This window comes from Stylophora pistillata, chromosome 5 (genome assembly GCF_964205215.1).
Source record: "Stylophora pistillata chromosome 5, jaStyPist1.2, whole genome shotgun sequence".
Lineage (NCBI taxonomy): Eukaryota > Metazoa > Cnidaria > Anthozoa > Scleractinia > Pocilloporidae > Stylophora > Stylophora pistillata.
In genome coordinates, this window is record NC_142523.1 from 30,516,151 (window position 1) to 30,542,376 (window position 26,226).

Sequence of the window (26,226 nt, forward strand, 5' to 3'; positions counted from 1 at the left end):
AACAATTGATATAGCCTGCAGGATGCAGCTAGTTAGAGACGTGATTTATGTGTTTGGTGTTGAAGTCAGATTAGCTTTCGCTTTTGTGTTCATCGGGTGCTCTTTTGATCAAGGAGAGTAGCCTCTATTCTTTATCGCAAAAGAAGTACTACTATCTTGCTATGAGGTGTCTGAAATTTTGACAACGGTAAGATGACTTTATTTCAGTTACACCTAAGGATAACCAAAACTACAACTGCTTTCAAGCGAGGTTAAATTAGTTTAAATTAGACCAAAAAACTTTCCATCCTAAGATGGATGTGATACTCGCTTTAAAAGATTTGACGACTGTTTGGAGAAGAAAGATTAGCCAGCTCAGCAACAACGTGAAGTTTCACCACGCTTTCTTGTCCCATTCTTGAAATATCGTTTTGTGAAAATGTAAGTGATGCTATTTTGATACGCTTCACGATTTTATGGCAAGATTTACTGAGTGTATCAACTTATCGGATGAACTCGAATGGGTATGAAAGATAATTCTGATAAAGGCTTGAATAGACTGGGAAAAGTATATTTTCTTTGCCGATGATAATCAAAGTCCTGTCCCCGTTCCGATTTCAAATTTTGCAACTATTATGATCCACCTCAATTGTAATCCTTGAGTGATCACAAGCGAGTTTGTTTCAAGTCTCATCAAGTGAACGAAGCGAACTGCAGCAAAAAATATTTTCATTCGCGCTTACATCAAGCTGATCTAATCTGCGGTTATCGTGTCAATTTTGCGCTTTGTTATTATTCATGTATGCAGACTACGAGAAGAACGTCCATATTCTCCTTGCGTCGGTTTTTTTTCTTACTTAATCTCTTTCCGATTGCCTTACGCACGCATTTTTTTTTTTGTTTCAGTGTTTCTATTTGTGCATGTTTGACAAACCACTGGCATCGATTTCATGTGAATCACCTTTGGAGGTAGCTATCACTTAATGATAATGAAAATAATAACTTTTTTATTTTACTCATATAGCGCATTACGGTGCAGTGTACAATACTCTTTCGGGATGGTATAATAGCAAATAATGCATAAGGAATTTTAAAATAATGTGAAAAAGGGAGGGAGTAAGCTCCTTCTTACCCTTGGGTAAGCTGGGTAAGTTGGGTAAGCTCCATCGTACCCTCTTTCTCACTTTTTACCCTAAGCAAGGTTATCGCACTCAAATTAACGAAGAATCTTCCAGACGAGAGACTGGAAGATGATGACTTCCGCACAGGTTGTCGAAACGTCAGTCACTGCCACCGACAACAGTCCTTCTCAGGACTACACTCACCCGGACGATCAGACTACACCTTCACATGTTACCCCCGGGTTCAAACCATTTACTGCAAGACGAGAGAACTTTGAAAAATAATTAAGATTAACGTTTCAAGGCACATCCTAGTGTTGTTTTGCTGCGGACAGATGATGGACAAAGAATCAAACCAAAGCAAATTCAATAGTGGTCACTAAAACAGTTGACATTAAACCTGCAGGGTTCAGCTAGTCAGGGAGGTAGATAATTTGTTTTGCCTCAAGGCCAAAGAAGTTTTCGCTTTCGAGTTCATCGAGTGTTTTGTTGACTAGTTTTTGGTGACTGAAAGGAGCCTATATTCTTTATCGCCTTTGATAAATCACCATGCACCTCACGAGAAGTTTCCAAAACTTGACAGCAATAAGTACCTTAATTTCACTTTTATTAAGGTTATGAGAAGCAGATAAAACTCTTTTCAAACGAAAAATACTTCCTAGAGTTCCTATATTGGAGGAGAAGGAGCTTCATGAGACCGTAACAAGATGAAATTTGACCGTGATCTCTTCCATCTTTCTTAGCACAAACTCCCATAAATCAGTAAACTATTTTCTGTTAATCGATGTAACCACAAAAGCCTGCTTCATTACTTCAGCAAAACAAAAGCAGTTCAGATAGCCCGTTGATATGACGTCATAATCATTTGATCAACGCTTTACAAGTATAGGTGGTTTGCAACCAATCTCTAGAGACACAGGTAACAATGGTGAAAGGAACAAATGCTGGTGGACGAACAAAAGAAGCTAATGAGAGATCTATTGTTTACGTCCACCAACATGGCGGCAATGACGTAACGTGCAAACCACCTATTGTGCGGCCTTCCACATAAAATCTCTCTAACTGTCTTTTAAATTTATTTATGGTCTTCTAGATATATAAGTCTCCTCTGAAGCTAGCCGCGAATTGTTGACACTTATGTAGAGCGAAAGGAGTTAGAAAGATAATTTTGATTAATGGGTCAAAGCACATCAAAAGTGTCATTTTGCAGCGCCAGATTATGGACGAAAAACCGCAACAAAGCGGTTTTCTGTCCAAAAATTTGCATAGTACCTGCAGGGTGCCGGCTGCTATTTAGGGACGTGATTAATGTGGATTGCGACAAATCTAGATTGGCTTTCGCTTGTGAGTTCCTGAAGTGTTTTGTTGACTTCAGAAAGGAGCCTATATTATCTATGGCAGATGAAGTATTACAACCTCACTAAAATGTTTCTTAAACTTTGACAACGTTAAGTAAACTTTGATTCACTTACCTAAACGTTAAGTGCAGCAGATACAACTTGTTTCAAACGAACAAGGCAGAAAACTTGATCCTTGAATCATCACGGGTTACCCAAGCCGAGAAAAGAAAGTAAATAAATTTGCGAATTCTCGCAAAAGAAACCTCAAAGAACAGTAAACTGCACGAACATAATCGTGGTAGCACTAGATGCAAAAGGCGTACAACAACTGCTTTCGCTAGTAGGAATCCAGAGTGTCAAACGGCGTAAGAATTTTCTAATGTCCGTTAAATAAACGGGTCAAAGCACTTCAAGTCTATTATTTTGCGGTAGGGCCCAAGGGACCAAAAATCATAACAAACTATACACAAAACTTAAGTTAAAAATAAAAGAAAAAAGTAGCAAAAAATATTGCAACGATAAGTGAATCGTTCGGGTTCTCGGTGCGGGTCCCCTCGCCTTTCATCCACGCCGATATCAAGCTACTCGTGTCAGTTTTGCGTGTTGTTATTATCCATGTATCCAGACTACGAAGAAAACTTTCATGTTTTCTTTGCGTCCGTTGTCTTTTCTGCTTTTTCTTTCCAGTCTCTCTTTTCAATTGCCTTTGGCACGCATTCTGTTTTTTTAAGTGTTTCTATCTGCGTAGTTTTGACAAACCACTGTAAATCGCATTTGGAGGTAACTATCACTTAATAATAATGACGACAATAACTTTATCATTTTACTTATATAGCGCATTACGGTGCGTCTAATGAATACCGATACTCTTTCGGACTGGCCATGGCATAGAAGAAAATGTTACTTGAAGAATTGTAATTAAAGGTGAAACAGGGAAGGAAGGGAGAGGAATGGGGTTGAATCACTATCACTAGTCGTTTAGACTATTGTAATGGACTTTTGTATGGCCTTCCTAAGTCGCAAATAGCCAAATTCAACGTGTGCAGAATGCTGCGGCTAGACTTGTACTGAGTTTAAGTAAGTATTTGCATATTTCTCCTGCGCTTTCTCAACTTCACTGGTTACCAGTACAACATCGTGTTCATTTTAAGATCATAAATTTAACATTTAAAGCTATTCATGGATGGGCGCCTAGGTATATCATTGAACTAATTAACATCAAGCCTAGGTCTTTATATAATCTTAGATCAAATCAAAGTTTATTACTTGACCTTTGTAAGGGAATCATGCTTGCCACGCTGGGGGACAGATCATTCTCTGCTGCTGCCCCCTACTTTTGGAATGCTCTGCCAGCTGAATTACGTTATATTCAATCATTTTCCATTTTTAAATGTAAGCTGAAAACTTATTTATTTCGTGCAGCTTTCTCAAAGTACCCTGTCTGACAATTATTTTTATTAGTACTACTAATTAAGTTTCTTATTAAGATCCTTATTCCTGATTAAGATCCTTGTTATAGATATTCCATATCATTCTTATTTTTAACATACATTGTTAATATTAATGTAGATGTAATTAGTTTTATAAATTTGAATTTACTGTAGTATTCCAAGTTGTTAAGCGCTGTTGATCATTGAATGAAAATAGCGCTCTAGAAGTTATTAAGTTATTATATCATTATGAATAGGCTGCATCTTTTCCTCCTATCTTAGTTCTTTACTCTAAGTAAGGTTATCGCACTCACTTAGCGAAGAATCTTCCAGACTTTTGTAGAGCGAAAAAAGTTTGAAAAATTATTAAGATTAACGGATCACGGTACATACTAGTGTTATTTTGATGCTGTAGAGTGCATTTGCTATCAAAAGATGGGATGATTACTTGGAGAGAAGGAGCTTCATGAGACCGTAAGAAGATAAAATTTGTTAGTGATTTCATCCATCTTCCCTGGCACAAATTCCCACAGATAAATAAAAATGGTATCTATGTTACTTGATACGCTTTGCAATTTCCTAATCTGATATTCTGAGTGTATCAACTCAACGAATGAGCACACGAAAGAAAACTGCTACAAATTTATTAAAGTTGAAGAATTTATGGCGGAAGATACAGCTCTATTCCATAGTTATGGACTTCCTGCGGCGCATTAGCGTCACTTCACTAACGGCATCAGCGCACTAACGGCAACTTTTTTACTGATTTTTTTCTTTTTTGACTCGCACGACGGACTTTGTGGAGGAAAAGGAAAGAAGGAACTTTATTTTAACTCGAGCTGTTGAGGCTGATTAGGCATATTGGCAATACATGCTACTATGCCGAGCAAACTAAATAAGAGCATAAAAATCCCCACCGTCATGAGGCAGACTAGTGGGCTATTTACAGAGTGCAGCCGAGGAGTTGAACCAGGGGCAACCGAGAACAAATCCAGTGAGTGGCAGGGTGGAGGACTTGAACCTGGGACACCGGATTACAAGTCCAGCACCCTAACCACTCGGCCACGCCGCCTCCACGGGGGCCTACCACGCGGCCGAAAAGGAGGGACTTCTCGTAGTCTAGATAGCTGCCTCCGTTGTCGAAAAGAGTAATAATTTTTAAAATTCATAAAACAAGCGGTTCAAAGCGCCTTAAATCTCTGTATTATATTGCGGTAGGGAGTGATGGACCGAAAATCAAAACAAACTATACAAATAGACAGGTAAAAACGAGCGATATAATATCCCGACGTTTTGGCGACCTCAATACGCCATTATCAAGGGTACCAATGAAAATAAAATTAACAAATGCGAGTTCAAGAAATACAAATAATTTACATAGGGGAGGTAGCTACACAAATACTTTAGCACGGATAGAATCCGTTTGCACGTTACAACTCGGTGTTAACTGTTTGATGTAAAGCATCTCGTTAACAAGACAATCGAATTTCTTCATGCACTTTTTGAGAACTTTGAAACAGCTAAGAAGGTCCTCAGGGACAGCACCTGCGTGGTCGATGTCGTCGTGCTTGCGTACTGAAGATGACGTGCTCTTATGGCTATCCACGCGGGCATATAAATGCCCGCGTGTATAACCAACATAGCTCCCTGTATCACACAGGTTACATTCAAATTGGTACACTACGCACTGTTATTACTAAATTATTACACTACTATTACTACTAAGTACCACTGTTACTAGTTTTACAGTATTGTAATACACTATACTATAACATACTAACACAGATATTACTACTTCTAGTATTGCAATTAGCTTAACCAGTCACTTATTTATTAGCCACTTTTTATGAAATTTATCTAAAGTATTACTCTTCATACACACATATTTTTCTATTTCAAACTTATTTTTAACCTTTAATTTGAAGCCAGTTATATAGGGTAATATTTGAGTTCTTCTGCAATCCCATAAATAGTAGTATAGAAGTATAGAAGGTATCTTGCTCTTCATTGCCGTTAAGTATATTTATATTGAAGTTTTGTCGCTTAATTCACTTTGTTTACACCTCCGATGTAGATAAGAAAGTTTCGATTGAAAGCAAACGGCTTGCAGTCTTCTTCGTGCGAGCCCATCACGATCCACAACAGCAGTTAAAAGATCCTAAGACAAATAATAGCATAAATCAGCATTATTTGTTCCTCAAGGCACTGGGACAAGCCTCGCTGGTAAGTACATTATGTCATTGTGTAATTTAGTTGTTTCCGTAGCGCACCAGGATTGCTTATTATGAAACTGAAACGAATTATCTACCGTTCCCTTTTAGGAAACAACATGAGATACCAGTCTTCGCTCGGGATAGAGGATCACGTACTTCCTTGCCATTTAGTATATTGGGTATGTTTTGAAGATGATATAAGCTTAAATAGACTGGAAAAGCTATATTTGTTTGCCTATAATCGTTAAAGTCCTATCCCCGTAGATACTTATGACTCGATCGCCTTAATTGTAATTCTTGATCCTCTATCAGACTCTTACAGCCGTGTTTATCTAAAGTCTCATGAAGTTTACGAAGAGAACTGCAGCAAAAAAAATATTTCAACGTCAAGTGAATCGCTTGGGCTCTCAGTGCGGGTCCCCTCTCATTTTATCCGCGCTGATATCAAGCTAATCGTGTCAGTTTTGCGCGTTGTTATTATCCATGTATCCAGACTACGAGAAGGACGTTAATATTGTCCTTTCGTCGGCTTTCTTTAGTGCTTTATATTTCCAGCCTCTCCTTTCGATTTTTTTTGGCACGCATTCTGTTTGTCTCAGTGTTTCTATCTGTGTACATTTGACAAATCACTGGCAACGACTTCATGTAAATCGCATTTCGAACTAACTATCGCTTTGTAATAATAATAATAATAATAATAATAACTTTCTTATTTTACTTATATATCGCATTAGGTGCGTCTAATCTATACCAATACTCTTTCGAGCGGGCATAGAAGAAAATATTCCTTAAGGAACTCTAATTAAATATTAAATGTGAAACAGGGAGGACCGAGAGAGGGGGAGGGTGGGGGGGGGGGGGGGCTGGATAAGCTCCATCTTTCCTCCCTTTCACTTTTTAAGCTAAGTACGGGTTATTTCACACACGTTGGCGAATAATTTTTCAGACTTTTTTAGAGCCAATCAAAGTGTTATTTTGGTCCGGACAGATAATGGAACAAGGATCAAACCAAAGTGAATTCAATAGTTGTCAGTACAACAATTGATATTAAACCTGCAGGGTGCAACTATTTGTGCCTTGCCTCGAGACCAAATAAGTTTTCGCTTTCGAATTCGTCAAGTGTTCTCTAGAATACGGAAAGCAGTCTATATTTTTTATAGCAAATGATAAATCACCATCTCACGAAAAGTTTCCAAAACTTGGCAGTAGCAAGTATCATAATTTCATTTGGATGAAAGTTATGAGTAGCAGATACAACTCTTTTTATACGAAAAATACTTCTTAGAATTGCTATATTGGAAGTAAAGGAGCTTCATGAGACCGTAACAAGATGAAATTTAACTATGATTTCTTCCTTCTTCCTTAACACAAATTCCCCTTAATCAATGAAAATGTATATTCAACAAAAGAACTCCTATGTTTGGTTGGGCACCGAATATCTTCAATACTTCAAAGCAGGTTGCTTGTTATTTCAAATAGATTTCTTAGCTGAAGCTAGAGAAGGTCTTTACCAGCTCTATTTTCAGTTTAAGTCATCCTTTTATTCAAGTTGACTATTTTTTCAACGATCAAAGTTTGTTTGGGCGATCGCAAAGAAACGCAACCAGGAAAATACAAACTATTTTCTCTTAACTGACGTAACCCAAAAACTTGTCTTTCTTACCTCAGCAAAACAAAAGCAGTTCAAATGGCGCATTGATAGGGCGTCATAAGTATTCGATCATCGCTTTATAAGTATTGTGCGGTCTTCCAATTAAATCTCTCGAGGTCTCTTGTCCTGTCTTGCTTACAGACGTGATTAATGTGCATTGCGACGAAACCAGATTAGCTTTCGCATGCTAGTTCCTCAAATGTTTTGTTGACTACAGAAAGCAGCCTATATTCTTTATCGCTGATAAGGTATTATTGCCTCACGAAAAAAGTTTCTAGAATTTTGACAACGTGAAGCAAACTTTAATTCACTTACCTGAAAGTTATGAGTAGCAGATACAACTCGTTTCAAACGAAAAAGAAACAAGCGAACATTGTAGAATACTTATCTTGATACGAAACACGTTGCAGGAGAAGGAGCGTAATACAGAAAACTAGTTTAGTAAAAAGATAAAATTGCGCTGCGACTTCTGCTATCGTCGCGTTAAGTTAGAAAAGAAATGTTTATGACCTTACGTTCTTTTGATACTCTAACTGATACGATCCATTGTCTAATATGCTGACCGTATCAAAGCACTGAAATAAGTCTCACTGGTAAGTACATTATGTCAGAGTGTAATTTAGTTGTTTCCGTAAAGGGCCAGGACTTGCCAATTATGAAATTTAAACTAAACATCTACCTGTCTGCGGCAACAACAAGAGCTACATGTCTTTGCTCTCGAGATTGATCACGAACGAAGATCGTTAAGTTTCTTGCCGATAAGCACGTTAGGTATGTTTTGAAGATGGGAAGATTTTCGAATGTCTGTTGTCTAAGGTAAAACCGTAGAAAGAAATTGACACAGACAACTCCGCAGTCGATTAAGATCTTCTCTGCATCATCGTTTTCCAGACACGTTTCCCCCTAATTTTCTAACCCTATATACCTTCAGCTGGCTCTACATTTTACTATAAGTAAAATGCTGAATGTTGTCGCTGAAGATAACCGGTGAACTGAATACTAAACTGTTCGTTCAAAAATTTTCCTTTCGGTGAAAGGCTCAGTTTAGTGCTTTTTTCATTTTTTACTTCATAAATTGTTACAATGCCGTTCTGTAAAGGGACTTTAATCAGAACCTTCTAGAAGAGGACATTCGAATATGGTTGACCTCTGTTCAAGAACTTACTGACTCCTATTACTTGAAATATCACACCAAACACGAGAGCAGGCGGTAAATCATTCAACGTTTAGTATCAAATTCCCCTAGTGTTGCCCTTTATCTGCTTTGTATTAATAGAACCGCTTCGAGAATTTCTTGAAATATTGCCTAAGGGACCGGGGAAGAACTGATGTGCTTTGCTCTACCACTTTTTCATTTTTTGACTTACCTCCTCCAACGTCCGCCATTCCGCTGAAATAGTTCTATTTACACGTAACGGATCAGCGCATTTGCTGTTAAAAGACGCGTGTCTTGGGATTATTATTTCAAGGCTAAGGTCACAATAGGTAACACACTGGTTTCACTTTCGTGTTCCTGTTTACAAGTTGAAGGCTGGTTGCGGATGAGCAATTTTAAGTTTCTTGTCTTGTCTGGTTGGAATTTTGACGCCTAAAAGAAATTCAGAACCGATTTTAGTAGTTGTTTCAGACAACAGATATTTACATTCTCTAAAGAGGCTTAAATGTGGAGTCTTATCCTTGTTGCTGCTCTGAAAAGGACTTTGATCAACACATTCTCGAACAGAATTTAGATTTGCTCTATATTTTGACTCAACCTCCATTAAGTAGCTCTGCCTATAAACTCAACGGATCAGCGCAGAAATCGCAAGTCTGACGTTTGTGGCTTTAAAGATGCCATAAAAAATGATGCAATGTCTAGAGATTATTTCTGAAGGTCACAGTTTGTAACTAATCAGTTTCACTTTCATGTTCTTGTTTATTAGCTTCTAAACAGCTGCACCTCCCCTCCCCTCTAAAATCCCGATTCCTTCCAGAGTTTTCTTAACTCTGGAAAGTAGAGGCCTGTACACAGGCTACTGTTTATCAACTGGACGGAATTATGACGATTCTTTATTTGCTGAATGAAAACCCTCATCTAGTACAAAAAGACTTTAGTTCTGTATGGTCGTTAAATACAATCAATTTAGTCAGTTTTATTGCTTAGGCCCAGTTCAAACGTTGAATTTCACATGTGCCGAACTTAACTCCTATTTCAGTCAACTAAAATAGTTAAATACGGCATTTGATTCAAACGTCGTTCAATTTGATTCAAGTCGTTCAAAGGCAAGATACGCCAACTCAGTATAAGTGAGCTCTTGGATGATTGCTGCACGCGCTGTAGCCTCTGCTCCTCTTGAATTTTATATATTTTTATTACAAATCCCTTAACTAGATAACTATAGATTTTCTCTTAGTTTTGATATCTATACTACTGTAAATAGCTCCTAGTCTTTTTTCTTTTTTAGTGTCCCCAAATTAGTAAGGGATTTTTCCCTTGCTAGACGGCTCTTGACACTTTTAATAAAGTTTTACTACTACTATTACTACTACGTCGAATTTAACTCAGTCGAATTCAATCAATCAATCAATCCTTTATTTAAACACATGACACCTAGGAGTACAGAAGTTCTCGTTAAAACGTGTACGTGTAGGTACAATTAGAAATAAAACATAATTTCTGTAAGAATACAAATAATAAGTAGATCTATTAAATAACTAAAAACAGGATCGAAGATCATTGGTAAGAGCTATCAATAAAAAGTTACAATATTAACAATAACGATATTTACAATCACTACCACTAAGCCATGTGGGCTTTAAGAGAACGCTTGAATGAGACAATATCTTGAGATTCTCTGAGTCTAGGAGGTAGCGCATTCCAAAGTTTACCAGCTAAAAATGAAAAAGACCGATGTAAAAACTCAAGATTAAAAGGAGGTAAATCTAGCCTTGTACTGAGCCCGCGTAAACTATACGGTACATTTCTAAAATGAAAAAAATCACTTATATAAGGAGCCCCCTTATCATACAAGCACTTATATAACATAACTAACGATTGGAATTGCCTACGATTCTCCAAAGACTTAATGTCGGCCAACTTGAGGAGGAAGTCGTATGACACAGACTTCGAGAAGCCTAATATAGTTCTTAATATAAAGTAATTAGTTGTCTCTATTTTAGTAGTCTCCGCGTTACCTACTCCCAGTAAAAGGGGACTGCCGTACTCAAGATGAGGGAGAACATAGGCCTTATATAATCGAACTAACACGTCCTTTGAAATAAACTTACGTATTCTCCGCAAAGCCGATGCCTTTGCGCATCCCTTACTCAGCTGTTGCTTTATGTGCGCTTTAAATGTTAATTTGCTATCTAGGACCACCCCAAGGATTTTGAGTGTGTCCTTTGTATGGACATTAGAATCATTAAGATGGAAATCATACTGGTATGAAGACGGGCCAATAGCGATAGCTTGCGTTTTGGCGGCATTAATTTGTAAAAAATTCATTGAGAACCATCTCGATAGAACGCTCAGATCAGAGTTAATTATAGTTCAATTTCCATTTATTTTGAGCTTTAACTCAGAAATTTCATGATATAAGTTTACGATAATAGGACTCTTCAATATTCTCCCATACATTCCTTTATATTTGGAATAAACAACCAGACTCGTCGCTTGTCTGGGCTCCCTGTGCTCACATGTGCCGAATTAATTATAGAGTTAATTATAGCAGAGTTAATTATATTAATTATTAATTATATTAATTATATTAATTATATCAATTAATTGCAGAGTTAATTATAGTTTAATTATAGAATTCAACTCTGTTCGCTGTCGATATTCCCAGGCGCACTACTTATTTTCTAGACGAAGACGTCTATTGAGTGTTTGCTTAATTGCTTCACTGATGCTCTTGTTTTGCTGTTTGGTTTTGCTTCCTTATCTTAGCTTTTCGTCATGATACTTTCACATGATCCACGTTCTATCATTTCACTGAAACACGACCCATAATATGCCACAGAGTTTCCTACTTTCCACCCAGGAGTGCCGTCTTCGTTTTAAAAAACCGAACACCTCATACAAAAGTAATTACCGCACGTCAAACAACTGTATTTTGTCTTTTCAAAGCAAGAACTACAAATTCCTTTGTCTCCCACCATTTTTTTTGTGCTGTTTTGGCTTTTTCGCGCATGGCATTCATAGAATTCGTGGCGATTTGTGGATAATAAATGAATTATAATAATTTCCTGTAATTCATGCATTAAATTCGGCACATGTGAGCACAGGGCGCCCAGACATGCGAGGAGTCTGGTTGTTTATTCGAAATATAAAGGAATGTATGGGAGAATATTGAAGAGTCCTATTATCGTAAACTTATATCATGAAATTTCTGAGTTAAAGCTCAAAATAAATGGAAACCTACCTCACTTGCTGTGCATTGTCGTTTCTGTGGCTCTAAATGGCCAATTTGAGCGATTTGGCGGGTTTTGCTTCGAGTGTTACTATACGTTATAAGAAGGAGACAAGGGTGGAAAGCTCATACGTTATAAGAAGGAGACAGGGGGGAGGGGGTGACAATGCTCCTTTAAAATGTTTGTTTTGGAACAGCTCCCCCCCCCCCCCTCTTGCCTCAGAACCTACAATACAATACTTTTTCATTTTAAATTACCGGCACTCTTACTATATGAGAGGTGCTTCAATGAATAAAGTTTCTGTCTTATTAAAAATGGGGAAAAGACTGGATATGCGGATGATACATGGAAAATTCCCAAAATTATTAGTATAAAGTTGAATAAAAAACATTTAAAGTCACTTTCCTCCTTTTAAAATACTTGAATCAAAGGATCTTTTGTGATACCAAGAATTGTACGAGATTTTTAGAAAAATTAAAGATGTTTAAGAAACTCAGATATATTTCCAGATATTTACAATTTTTTTAGCCATCAGTCTCAAATTCCGCTCTTATGTCAAGTGAAAGAAGCATACAAGATAATACTGATTAACGGTTTAAGGCACATTTAAGCGTAATTTTTTCTCTTGGATGATAATAGACCAAACATCATAACAAATGAAGCGAATTTAATTAATGGTTTTCAGTAAAACAATTGATGTATAGCCTACAGGGTGCAGCTATTCATAGACGTGATTAATGTGTTTGGGGTTGAAGCCAGATTAATTAGCTTTCTCTTTCGTGTCTGTAGGGTGCTTTTTCGATCACGGAGAGCAGCCTCTTTTCTTTATCGTAAAAGAAGTACTACTGCCTCGCTCTGAGGTGTCTGAATTGACAACGGTAAGATTACTTTATTTCAGTTGCACCAAGGAATAACCAAAACTACAACTCCTTTCAAGCGAGTTTAAAATAAGTTCAAACTAGGCCAGGTAACTTTCCATCCTTAGATGGATGCGACATTCGCTTTAAAAGATTTCACGACTGTTTGGAGGGGAAGAAAGATCGGACAGCGTGAAGTTTCACCACGCTTTCTTGTCCCATCCTTGAAATATTGTTTTATGAAAATGTTAGTGATGCTATTTCAGGGATACGCCTCACGATTTTATGACAACATTTGGTGACTGTATCAACTTATCGAATGAACTCGAATGGCTATTTGGAAAATAGTTTAGATACGAGCTTGAATAGACTAGTAAAACTATAGTTTCCTTGCCACTAATAATCAAAGTCCTGTCACCGTTGGGATTTCAGATTTTGCAACTACTTACGATCCGCCTCAAATGTTATCCTTGACTGATCTCAAGCGCGTTTGTTTCAAGTCTCATCAACCTAATGAAGAGAACTGCAGCAAAAAATATGTCAACCATACGTGACTCGCTCGGGTTTTTAGTGCAGGTTCCCTCGCAACACTGTTCATATTTTACATTGGGCACACATCAAGCCAGTCTAATCCGCGGTTATCATGTCTGTTTTGCGCTTTGTTGTTATCCATGTATGCAGACTACGAAAGGAACGTTGATATTGTCCTTGCGTCGGTTTTCTTTCTTACTTATTCTCTTTCCGATTGCGTAGTCTTACGCACGCATTTTTTGTTTCAGTTTTTCTATTTGTGTATGTTGGACAAATCACTGGCATCGATTTCATGTGAATCACATTTTGAGGTAACTATCACTTAATGATAATGATTATTACAACTTTATTATTTTACTTATATAGCGCATTGCGGTGCGGTGTACAAAATTCTTTCGGAATGGTCTAGAAGCAAATAATACATATGGAATTGTAATTAAATGTGAACAGGGAGGGAGTGGGGGTGGGGTAAGCTCCATCTTACCCCCCCCCGTCTCACTTCTTCCACGCTAAGTAAGGTTATCGTACCCAACTTAATGACGAATTTTCCAGACTTTGTAGAGCGAAAGAACTTCGAAAAATAATTAAGGTTAACGTGTCGAGGCACATCCTAGTGTTGTTTGCTGCGGAGAGATGATGGACAAAGAATCAAACCAAAGCAAATTCAATAGTTGTCAGTAAAACAATTGATATTAAACTTGAGGAGTGCAGCTATTTAGGGAGGTAGATAAGGTGTTCTGCCTGAAGGCCAAAGAAGTTTTCGCTTTCGCGTTCGTCGATTGTTTTGTTGACTACAGAAAGCAGCCTATATTCTTTATCGCAGATGATCAATCACCACCAAAAAGTTTCCAAAACTTGGCAGGAGCAAGTACCTTAGTTTCATTTGCATGACATTTATGAGTAGCAGATACAACTCTTTTCAAACGAAAACTACTTCCTAGAATTGCTATATTGGAAGAGAAGGAGCTTCATGAGACCGTAACAAGATGGAATTTAACCGTGATTTCTCCCATCTTCCTTAACGAAAATTCCCCTACACCAATAAAGATGTTATTTATGTTATTTTGTTATGTTTTGTAATTTCTTTAATCTAATATTCTGAGTTTAGCAACTCAACAAAAGAACTTCTATGTTTGGTCGGGCACCGAATGATATTCAATACTTCAAAGCAGGTTGCTTCTTATTTCAAATGGATTATATAGCTCAAGCAGAAGAAGGTCTTTACCAGCTCTATTTTCAGTTTAAGTCATCCTTTCATTCAAGTTGACTATTTTTCAACGATCAAAGTTTGTTTGAGTGAGTGCGAAAAAAAGTAACCAGGAATATACAAACTATTTTCTCTTAACTGACGTAACCCAAAAACCTGTCTTTCTTACTTCAGCAAAACAAAAGCAGTTCAAATGGCCCACTGATATGGCGTCAAAATTATTCGACCATCGCTTTATAAGTATTGTGCGGCCTTCCAATTAAATCTCTCGAAGTCTCTTGTCCTGTCTTGCTTAAAGACGTGACTGATGTGCATTGCGACGAAGCCAGATTACCTTTCGCATGCGAGTTCCTCAAGTGTTTTGTTGACTACAGAAAGCAGCATATATTCTTTATTGCTTACAAAGTATTATTACCTCACGAAAAGTTTCTAGAACTTTGACAACGTGAAGCAAACTTTAATTCACTTACCTGAAAGTTATGCGTAGCAGATACAACTCGTTTCAAACGAAAAAGAAACAAGCGAACATTGTAGAATACTTATCTTGATATGAAACACGCTGCAGGAGAAGGAGCGTAATACAGAAAACTATTTTAGCAAAAAGATGAAATTGCACTGCGACTTCTGCTATCGTCGCTTTAAGTTAAAAAAGAGATGTTTGTGACCTTACGTTCTTTTGATACTCTAACTGATATGATCCATTGTCTAATATGCTGACCGTATCAAATGAACAAAAGACAGAACTGTTTAGTTAAGTTGACAGTAATTATGAAAAACGCAAGGGGCAAAAAGCAGCGGAATACGGCTGCCACAAGTTCATTAAATCTCGAGAAATTTTGCTGGGAGAATCATCTAATGTTTTAGCAATAGAGCTAACAAACCAACTGGGAGCAGGCCGTTAAGTTGATTCGTTATAAACCCGTGAAAGTGATAAATTGGCTTGTTAGCTCAATTGGTAGAGCGCTGCACTACTATCGCAGAGGTCAGTGGTTCGAATCCTGTACAGACCTGATCTTTCAGGTCTGATTTTCGCTATTGCTTAAAAAGCGCTATTTACTGCGAGGATCGTGCATCATACGTATCTAATACCGCAGTTTAAAATATATGAACTTCATATATTTCATTGCATCTGATTTATCACGTTCACGGGTTTATTACGAATCAACTTAACGGCCTGCTCCCAGTTGACTTGTTAGCTCAATTGGTAGAGCGCTGCACTAGTATCACAGAGGTCAGTGGTTCGAATCCCGTACAGGCCTGATTTTTTCAGGTCTGATTTTCGCTATTGCTTAAGTAGCGCTATCTACTGCGAGGATCGTGCATCATACGTATCCAATTTATTATTACTTATATAGCGCAAAATACATGTGGATATGATCTAATGCGCTAGATTTCTGATTGTTTTTTATGATAAATGCGTCTGTCCGCCAATAGATCATTGGTAAGAACCAATTACAATGCCAGCGTTACTTAGCTTATGATACATAAAACACCGGATATGCTGCTGTGTGCAGCTTTAAATGCATGTCAATGATTCTTCACTATTCAACCTTTGATTGCAGACAGTTAAAGTATTCCAAAGGTTTCTCAAACTTCCAGAACGGTATGTATTATCTAAAGTACTGATTCAAGTGAGTTCCAGGTAACTTTTTTCTCAATTTGCTTTTCTTATCGATCTATAGCTTCAGTGATAGTTTCCATTCGTGGAGAAACCTCCGTTCACGAGTTGACGTAAATTAAAAGCTAACCGTCACGTGTGGTGTGCATCATTTTATACAGTACGCTGGGAATATATTTCGGCTCAGTTTGGCAAAGTTCTCTAGTATTTATCTAAGAGTGATGGCTGGTTTTCACTTTATGCTATCATACTTGAATGAAGTGAGAAGCGATTCTTTATTGATCACTAGAAAGTAAGTTGAGAGAATGGAATTCAATGTCAAGAGACCTTATTAAGTAAGATTATCATAACTAATTAACTCAGACGCAAAAAAGATAAACTGAAAAGAGGGAAAAAAATTCGTATAGCTTAAAAATTATTGACTTTGACCATCAGTTCTCAGACTTAGACAGTATTCCTGATGCTTTAAACTTTTTCTTTATTATAGGAGAATTCATTACCTGACGAGGGATTCGTGCGATATCAATTTTTGCAGGAAAGTTAACGCGGAATTGACGAGTTAGGTGATCGATTTTCTTTAAGTCGCATATTTGAACAAAAATTAGTAAAATCAGAGTTAACTTCGTTTGCTTCTTCGGATGAGAAAAAAAAAAGAAAGGCTGATAGTTTCTAAAGAATCTGTTTGAGGCTGCGTCGGTGGGGGTAACGAAATAATTTGAATATATCAACAAAGTTGAAATGGTAAATTGGCCACCGTTACGATTATAAAAGCTGACGTTTCGAGCGTTAGCCCTTCGCTCCGACGAAGAGCTAACGCTCGAAACGTCAGCTTTTATAATCGTAACGGTGGCCAATTTACCATTTCAACTTTGTTGATATATTCAAATTATATTGAGAAAAATAAAATTATGTGAAGTTGTTAAAAAGTAGCCTTGATTCTTTGCTGCTCAATTTTCCTTCATATCCTTAGTCCTAGCGTTAATTTAGCCCCACCCTGTGAATAAAGGAAATAAACTTCCTTGTCTCTGACCCACCCCTTTCCTAAAAAAACATGTCTAAGCCCGTATCGCTAGATCTTGACACATATACCATTTGCAAAGACAACCCCGATGCCTATTAACAAAACTTTGGTTTTGCGCAGGTTCAAACAAGAAATGGCCGCTGCATTTGAATACAAGGAAGAGCAGCTAAATTACTTCAGGATTTGTTACGTTGTCACTGATATTATAACAGAGGGTCTGCGAACAATCTTTAAACAAGAATGGGACAGTCGCCACAAGACAACACTAGGAGAATGGAAAGATCAACCTAAAAATGGAATGGACTTTTGGAATGGGGAGTCCCCTAAGAAGAGAATCAAAAACGCTCTGCTGTTATCAACCATGCAGAATGGCGATAGAGCTGAATGGGATTGTACCATACTGTTTTACGCTATTCTTTTTTCAGATTGTATCCACGGTCTCAACTCAGTGGTTCGATCAAACATTCATGATCTAAGAAATATCCGGAATGAAATCGCACACGACGAAGCAGGCCAACTCTCTGACCGAGATTTCAATATTGTTATATCCCGGGTGAAAACTGCATTCGTCGCCCTCGGTCTTCCCACATTAAAAATCAATGAGGTCCAAAATCAAACAACCTTCCCCACAGAGGAGTTAAGTGAAGTTTTAAGGGAGGTTAGCAACCTGAGACAAAAACTTAAAGACAAGGAAAAGGAACTTCAAGTAAAAGAAGAACAGAGGCTTGCCTTGCAAGAACAGTTACAGGAAGAGGTCTCTCCATTTTGCATTCTCCCTCCTAAACCAACACACGACATCGCTGCTCGAGAATCTGAAGTTGATGAAATTATGCGAAACCTGCAAACATTAAAACGCACCGATGATGGGATGAGCATACTGTATTTGTCAGGAAATCCAGGAAGTGGCAAATCTCAGCTGGCCCGTTTAGCAGCCAAGCGATTCTACGACGAAGTCAAAGAAACACCTTCCGCAGCTTCATTTGTCATGACACTGAATGCTGAAAGCCCAGAAACAATTTTGAACTCGTATGTCGATTTTGCTCAACATTGCAAATGTCCCGGATATGAAATAACAAACACTTACGGCTCGAAGGATTTGAACACAGACGACAAGATTTCATATCTCAAGTCCCTAATAAGTGCAAAAATTAAGCATTACACTTCATGGCTGGTGGTAGTTGATAATGGGAACTCTCTTTCAAGCGGTCTTTTGCCTGATGCAGGAAACGAGGTGTGGGCAAGGGGCCAGATGCTAATAACAACGCAGGGCACTGCGTCTATGCCGTTAACAAGCTCTTACGTACAAAACCTTTCCGTCAGCGCAGGAATGCAACCTAACGACGCATGCTCTTTGCTGAGCATTCTTTCTGATATCCCAATTAATGACATAGAGAAAGAAGTTGCTAAGGTATTAGACTACCAGCCACTTGCCCTAGCGGCTGCAGCCACGTATGTGCGACAGGTTCGTCAGAGTAAGGTATCCTCGAAGTTTGGCTGGAGCGACTACCTGAAGAAATTGGAAGAGGGGAAACGAAGTGCTACTGAAATCAGACTTGCTGAGAGCAATCCAAGCTATCCAAACTCCATGACCAAAGCAATAACACTCGCTGTCGAAAAGGCGATGGCGGACGATATAATTTTCCATCACATCTTCAATTTTCTCTCTGTGTGTGCATTACAGCCGATCCTTCAAGAAGCTGTTATCGAGTACATCAGAGCAGTAGATGAAGATTTTGAAGATGAAGATATGATGAGAATGAGAATGAATCAATGTTCATTATTGCTGACTGAAGAAAAAGAAGAAGAGGAAGAAGAAGAGGAAGAAGAAGAAAAAGTGAGTGGTGTCTATATTCGAGCTCATGGTATTGTTCACGATGTTATTAAATCTGCGACGAAAGATTGGACAAAGGATGAAGTTTACGAAGTGGTATATGGGGCTGTAATGTCATTCTCAAAATTCGAAAAATTAGCTTCTATTGATGTGGGAACAAAATTAGCTCCCCATTTAAAGATGTTAAGCTTAAAACTTGAACATGTGGTAATTAGAAGAGAAAAGCCAGAATTCTCCGAAAGAGCACTTAAGTCTTTGAGTTCTTACGCTGGTGGCCTTTGCACCCTCGGTGACATGTGCCATGACCACAGTGAGTTTGGAGCAGCGATAGTCTTTTATAAATTGCAGTTAAAAATGATTGAATCAAGTCACGAAGGAGAGGACCTGAAAAAAGCAGCATGTTACAGCAACTTGGGTATTGTACATAAGAAGCTGGGCAAAACAGACCAAGCAGAAGACTACTATAATCATGCACTGGAGATTGAGCTGAAGAAGCTAGGACCTGATCATGTTGATGTTGCAGCCTCTTATAACAATCTGGGTATTTTATACAAAGCGCTGGGCGAAACAGATCAAGCAAAAGACTACTATTATCAATCATTGGATATTTGTCTGAAGAAGCTGGGATCTGATCATGTTGATGTTGCAGCCTCTTACAACAATCTGGGTAGTTTACACAGTGACCTGGGCGAAACAGATCAAGCAAAAGACTACTATAAGCGTGCACTGGAGATTCGTCTGAAGAAGTTTGGACCTGATTATGTTAAAGTTGCAGCCTCTTACAACAATCTGGGTAGTTTACACAGTGACCTGGGCGAAACAGATCAAGCAAAAGACTACTATAAGCGTGCACTGGAGATTCATCTGAAGAAGCTAGGACCTGATCATGTTGATGTTGCAACCTCTTACAACAATCTGGGTATTTTACACAAAGCGCTGGGCGAAACAGATCAAGCAAAAGACTACTATAAGCGTGCACTGGAGATTTTTCTGAAGAAGCTTGGACCTGATCATGTTGATGTTGCAGCCTCTTACAACAATCTGGGTCTTTTACACAGTGACCTGGGCGAAACAGATCAAGCAAAAGACTACTATAATCATGCACTGGAGATTCGTCTGAAGAAGCTAGGTCCTGATCATGTTGATGTTGCAACCTCTTACAACAATCTGGGTGTTTTACACAGTGACCTGGGCGAAACAGATCAAGCAAAAGACTACTATAAGCGTGCACTGGAGATTCGTCTGAAGAAGCTGGGACCTGATCATGTTAAGGTTGCAGACTCTTACAACAATCTGGGTATGTTACACAGTGACCTGGGCGAAACAGATCAAGCAAAAGACTACTGTAATCATGCACTGGAGATTCGTCTGAAGAAGCTGGGACCTGATCATGTTGACGTTGCAACCTCTCACAACAATCTGGGTATTTTACACAGTGACCTGGGCGAAACAGATCAAGCAAAAGACTACTATAAGCGTGCACTGGAGATTCATCTGAAGAAGCTAGGACCTGATCATGTTGATGTTGCAACCTCTTACAACAATGTGGGTATTTTACACAAAGCGCTGGGCGAAACAGATCAAGCAAAAGACTACTATAAGCGTGCACTGGAGATTTTTCTGAAGAAGCTTGGACCTGATCATGTTGATGTTGCAGCCTCTTACAACAATCTGGGTCTTTTACACAGTGACCTGGGCGAAACAGATCAAGCAAAAGACTACTATAATCATGCACTGGAGATTCGTCTGAAGAAGCTGGGTCCTGATCATGTTGATGTTGCAGCCTCTTACAACAATCTGGGTCTTTTACACAGTGACCTGGGCGAAACAGATCAAGCAAAAGACTACTATAAGCGTGCACTGGAGATTCGTCTGAAGAAGCTGGGACCTGATCATGTTAAGGTTGCAGACTCTTACAACAATCTGGGTATGTTACACAGTGACCTGGGCGAAACAGATCAAGCAAAAGACTACTGTAATCATGCACTGGAGATTCGTCTGAAGAAGCTGGGACCTGATCATGTTGATGTTGCAATCTCTTACAACAATCTGGGTCTTTTACACAGTGACCTGGGCGAAACAGATCAAGCAAAAGACTACTATAAGCGTGCACTGGAGATTTTTCTGAAGAGGCTTGGACCTGATCATGTTGATGTTGCAGCCTCTTACAACAATCTGGGTCTTTTACACAGTGACCTGGGCGAAACAGATCAAGCAAAAGACTACTATAATCATGCACTGGAGATTCGTCTGAAGAAGCTGGGTCCTGATCATGTTGATGTTGCAGCCTCTTACAACAATCTGGGTCTTTTACACAGTGACCTGGGCGAAACAGATCAAGCAAAAGACTACTATAAGCGTGCACTGGAGATTCGTCTGAAGAAGCTGGGACCTGATCATGTTAAGGTTGCAGACTCTTACAACAATCTGGGTATGTTACACAGTGACCTGGGCGAAACAGATCAAGCAAAAGACTACTGTAATCATGCACTGGAGATTCGTCTGAAGAAGCTGGGACCTGATCATGTTGATGTTGCAATCTCTTACAACAATCTGGGTCTTTTACACAGTGACCTGGGCGAAACAGATCAAGCAAAAGACTACTATAAGCGTGCACTGGAGATTCATCTGAAAAAACTGGGACCTGATCATGTTAAAGTTGCAACCTCTTACAACAATCTGGGTATTTTACACAAAGTGCTGGGCGAAACAGATCAAGCAAAAGACTACTATAAGCGTGCACTGGAGATTCGTCTGAAAAAACTGGGACCTGATCATGTTAAAGTTGCAGCCTCTTACAACAATCTGGGTATTTTACACAAAGCGCTGGGCGAAACAGATCAAGCAAAAGACTACTATAAGCGTGCACTGGAGATTCATCTGAAGAAGCTTGGACCTGATCATATTAATGTTGCAGCCTCTTACAAGAATCTGGGTAATTTGCACAGTGACCTGGACGAACTCCAAGAAGCGAAGCATTGTCTTGATCGTGCACTGCTAATCTTTATTTCGAAATACGGTCAAGATCACGTTAGGGTACGAGAGGTCAGGAGGACCTTATCTCGGCTACAACAGAAAGGGAGGTACGTCGTGGAGTAAGGGTTAAGCTGCTTTGAAAAGAAGAAAAGATGGACGTATAGATAGTCTAGAAACTGTGCTAATTTATAAACGGTGAAGGCCTTTAGACGCTGCTGTCCCTTTTTCTGGAGAAGTTTCGCCAAAATCTAGACCGTTTTGATATTTTCGTTATATTTGATATCACTTGAGCTTCTTATATCCTGATCTGCAAACTCTGTGATCGGACACAGATTAAAGACGTTTCCTTGCTTGCAGTCCCACGGTCTAGGACAAAATCGTTTATGAGTCGCCATTTAGTGCTGCTTCTTCTGAATTATGACTTTTGATTGATTGGCTTGTGTACATATCACTCTCTTCTTATCAGCAACGTATATTTATAAAGTAAAAGGTAGCCTGGTGGTTTCGTTATGTTCTATACTTGTTGGAACTTAAACCAAAAACAGGCTCCTCCTGTAAGAAGGAGTATAATTGACAAAGTTTCCAAATGAATAGCTCAGGACTTAATAGCACTGTAGATCTCAGTCTGAGAAGTTTAAAAGTATTGTAATAGATTAAGAGACTCCTTGTGGTATTACCTTAGAATTTAAAATTTCGTTGAATTGGAGACAAACGCTTTATCTACTATTTTTTCATACATTATGAGATGAAACTCGCGCGTTAACTACAGAGTGTACGAGGTGCTTCGTTTAATCGGGATGATTAGGTCTAGTAATGGTTGATTTCGACTCAGTGCATCTCAGTTCACCGATCTTTAGAATAATGACGGACTACATATACGTTAGCCTTTTGTGAGAGCTTACGTAAGTTTATATATTTGTTTTGCGGTCAAATGTGATATTGTAAGAGATGATGTTTTATTCAAATACGCAGACATTTTTTTGTATCAAATAGATCCTTGTGTGGTTATTATCTTTCGATTTTACTTTTGGAGCGTGCAGTGGCCCCTCCCACCCAGATTATTTAAGCATGATTTGTTTTAGCGTCGCCCCTTTGGCAAGCTCCTTAACCTTCTCTTTATATTGAGTGAAACCCGAAGAGATTGCCAAACTTTAGCAGCGGCTTCAGTTGTGTATCCCTGGCGCTTGTTCCATTTTTTTTGGTCCCCCCTCCCCAGGCCAAAAATCTTTATGTACACCTTTGGTTTAGATCCGTTGGTGAGGTTGCCGTGTACGTCGTTCCCTCCGGTTTGATGACTCTGTTTATGACGTAGACAAGTCACATGGACTTTTGTTCGATCATAAAACAGTAAACGTATGTGTTTTCTGAAGCTATCGATTACAATGTTCTTCTTTACCTTTTTCATTTTCAATTGTGAACATTTGTGAAAAAAAAAACTCACAGCTTGAAAAATGGCTTTTCGTTGCGGAAAGTAACATGGATAGAGCAAAGACGCACAACACACACAAAGAATAAAGCATATTTTATCATGAATTTGCAACTCTACATCACTCTTAATGGATAATTAATGGCCAGTGTTTGGAGACAAGGGCTACCTGAATTTAAACTGATAAGAACGTCTTGGGCAGAGATTCGATGGGCCGAAAATGTAGGCAGCGTAAATCATAGATCACGAATTATGGATAAACCCAAGAGGAACATAAATGGTTTAAATGGAGGCTTGTTTTAAACAATAACAAGGCGACACCACAACATCGGGAGCTACATTCCCTACACTTTGCGAAAAGTCAGGAGCTACTTAAACGTGCACCTGCTCTTTTATGCAGAGAAGATGCAGCAGACGGGGCCTTTTGTGTTAATTGTCCTTCTCTAAGAAGACTAGAATGTCTATCCCTTTGCAGATGTCATAGCAAAAGTAGCGCATGCTCCTGAGTTATATCAAGACCCTGAGTGTTAGTCTGCCCTGGGGCTTGAACCAGACCTCTAACCTTAGACCTCGGAGCTAAAGTCGCCCAGGAGCCATCAAACTCGCCAAATTGAGAAGCACTCTATTTTTTTTACAAGGTATGAACAGACTATCCTGCAAATGTCCTGCTCGTGATGTTGATAATTTACAGAGTCGCATACTAAGAAATGTTATGTTTACAACAATGAGTAGTGGAAATATGATAATTTTGTTGTCTTTATTTGAAAATGATGTGGTGTTCCAAAGATTTTTGGACGATTGTAGTTTGCTGGTGCATGAGGCTAAAAATCAAGGAGGTAACAATGTACTAGAAGGAACGAGAATGGCGATCATGACGAATGATATAAATTAACATACCCTCCAAAGCAAGTAATGTAGCGGCCGAGTTCTGATTTTGGACGCTTGCGGCCAATTTTCTTATTTTAGAAACTGGTGTATGATTTTTTTTTTATTTTTTTTTTCTAATTTTGACGGTAGTGTCTGATTTTTGACAAAGGGGCCGATTTTTCGATTTTGGACAGCAAATGATCAGTTATCCAAACAAGTCAATTATCCTAGACTCCAAGCGCGCCTCCAACTAGACCAACGGTGGCCAAGAAGAAATAAGAAGAAAGCTCACTTGTGATTTCAATGGTGAAGTTACAAGTGACATTGTTTCCTGATTGGTCCATTGCATGACGCAGAATAACACGATTCCTTTATTGAACGATTGAGGAGGTTGGTGGATTTGCTGATCATGAGTTGTCCGTAGCAACCGGTTTCGTGCAGGTAACCGACGATAAAAATTTTTCTCGTTCAGCATAAGATGACATGGGGTTTTTTGGACATGTGACACCAAACGTGAGAGGAACAAGATCTGGAATGGAAAAGAGTTCGTTAGTTTCAAGCGAAAGAACAAACATAAATCAAGCTGACATATCACCTGATGTCAACTCTAACCTGACCTTCATACAGAGTTTTAGTATTTTTCAAAATAGAAATGACCCATGGAACACTCATTGATTTCCCAATCTTTAAGCTCGCAATTAATTTATTTTTATCAGCGCTTGCACAAAATATCTCCTTAGCTCGTTATCAAAATGGCAGAACCTATTATCAGTCGGGTCGAATACTGGCTTGGTTAACGGGAACATACAAAAGGCTTTCAAATCTTTCCCGAAATAATTTTTAACCGGAAAATAACAGTTTCTCATAAAATAATGAACAATTAAAACTTATGATCACACGAACACAATAACATACGCGAAAACGTTTATCGGAGGCAAAGAGCTAAATATAGTATGAAGGTGGCAAGTTATGGGTAAACAAGTTGTGTACACAAAACTTATTGAAAAGGACTGCTGGACACAAAAATAAAAAGTGCGGACGTAACACGAAGTTCGTACTGATATGGAAACCAGAAGAGAACTAAAGTTCCAAAAAACGTGGTTAGGTAGTTATTTAAGGCCCTCTCTATTCAATTATTTCTTAGAGGAAATTTTCTGTGTAATAATAATGGTATAGGATAAAATATGGACTGGACTGGACTGTTTTTTGGACGATTTTTTGGACGATTTTTTTGAACGATTTTTTTGGACCATTTTATAAGGGGGGCGGCACACCTTTAGTACTCAGGGAGGAGTGGGTGCAGTCGAAAAGTACTGAGGGAGGGGTTGGGAAGAGTCTTGTTACTCAGGGAGAGGTGGTAGGTGGTTGTAATTGTAAACACTACTGGTTAATGGAGTTTTTACTCTATCGTACAGGTTATTTTAATCGGTTTTTCGAGTGCCTTCAATCAAAATGTTTGCGCTGGGCCGCGGTGTTTCTTTAATTTCTAGTACTGCGAAAATGCCACGTATACACTGGACGTAAATTTTTATTGAAAATATCGCGTTTAGGATCTTCAACTGTAGAGTTACTAGTCTGGGGTAGGTTATGCGTGTGTCTTTCGAGTCGACTTGTGCACCATCAGTTTTCCTTTGGGTATAGAGTGTGTAATTACCAGATTTATCTATCTTCTTTTTGTCATTGAAGTTATCAGACGAGATCACGAAATTCCCGGTCCTTGGCCCTTGACTAGAATTCACAAGCACTATCGTAATTTTTACATTTGTACG

At 38.6% G+C, this 26,226-nt stretch overlaps 1 protein-coding gene across 1 annotated transcript; it reads left to right on the top strand.

Annotated features, from left to right (window-relative positions):
• The first annotated feature begins 37 nt into the window (after positions 1–37).
• Positions 38–23,158, top strand: LOC148731398 (uncharacterized). Its single transcript, XM_088761081.1, has 8 exons — positions 38–187; positions 886–948; positions 5,945–6,093; positions 6,192–6,262; positions 12,913–13,001; positions 13,760–13,822; positions 16,281–16,321; positions 16,824–23,158. Exon 8 carries the CDS (start codon positions 17,446–17,448, stop codon positions 22,285–22,287), a length of 4,842 nt encoding a protein of 1,613 aa, XP_088617207.1. The 5' UTR covers positions 38–187; positions 886–948; positions 5,945–6,093; positions 6,192–6,262; positions 12,913–13,001; positions 13,760–13,822; positions 16,281–16,321; positions 16,824–17,445; the 3' UTR covers positions 22,288–23,158.
• The last annotated feature ends 3,068 nt before the right edge of the window (positions 23,159–26,226 follow it).

Bases quoted from the DNA above. Each gene is read 5' to 3' on its own strand.
- LOC148731398 (XM_088761081.1), top strand. From the start codon at position 17,446: ATGCCTATTAACAAAACTTTGGTTTTGCGCAGGTTCAAACAAGAAATG.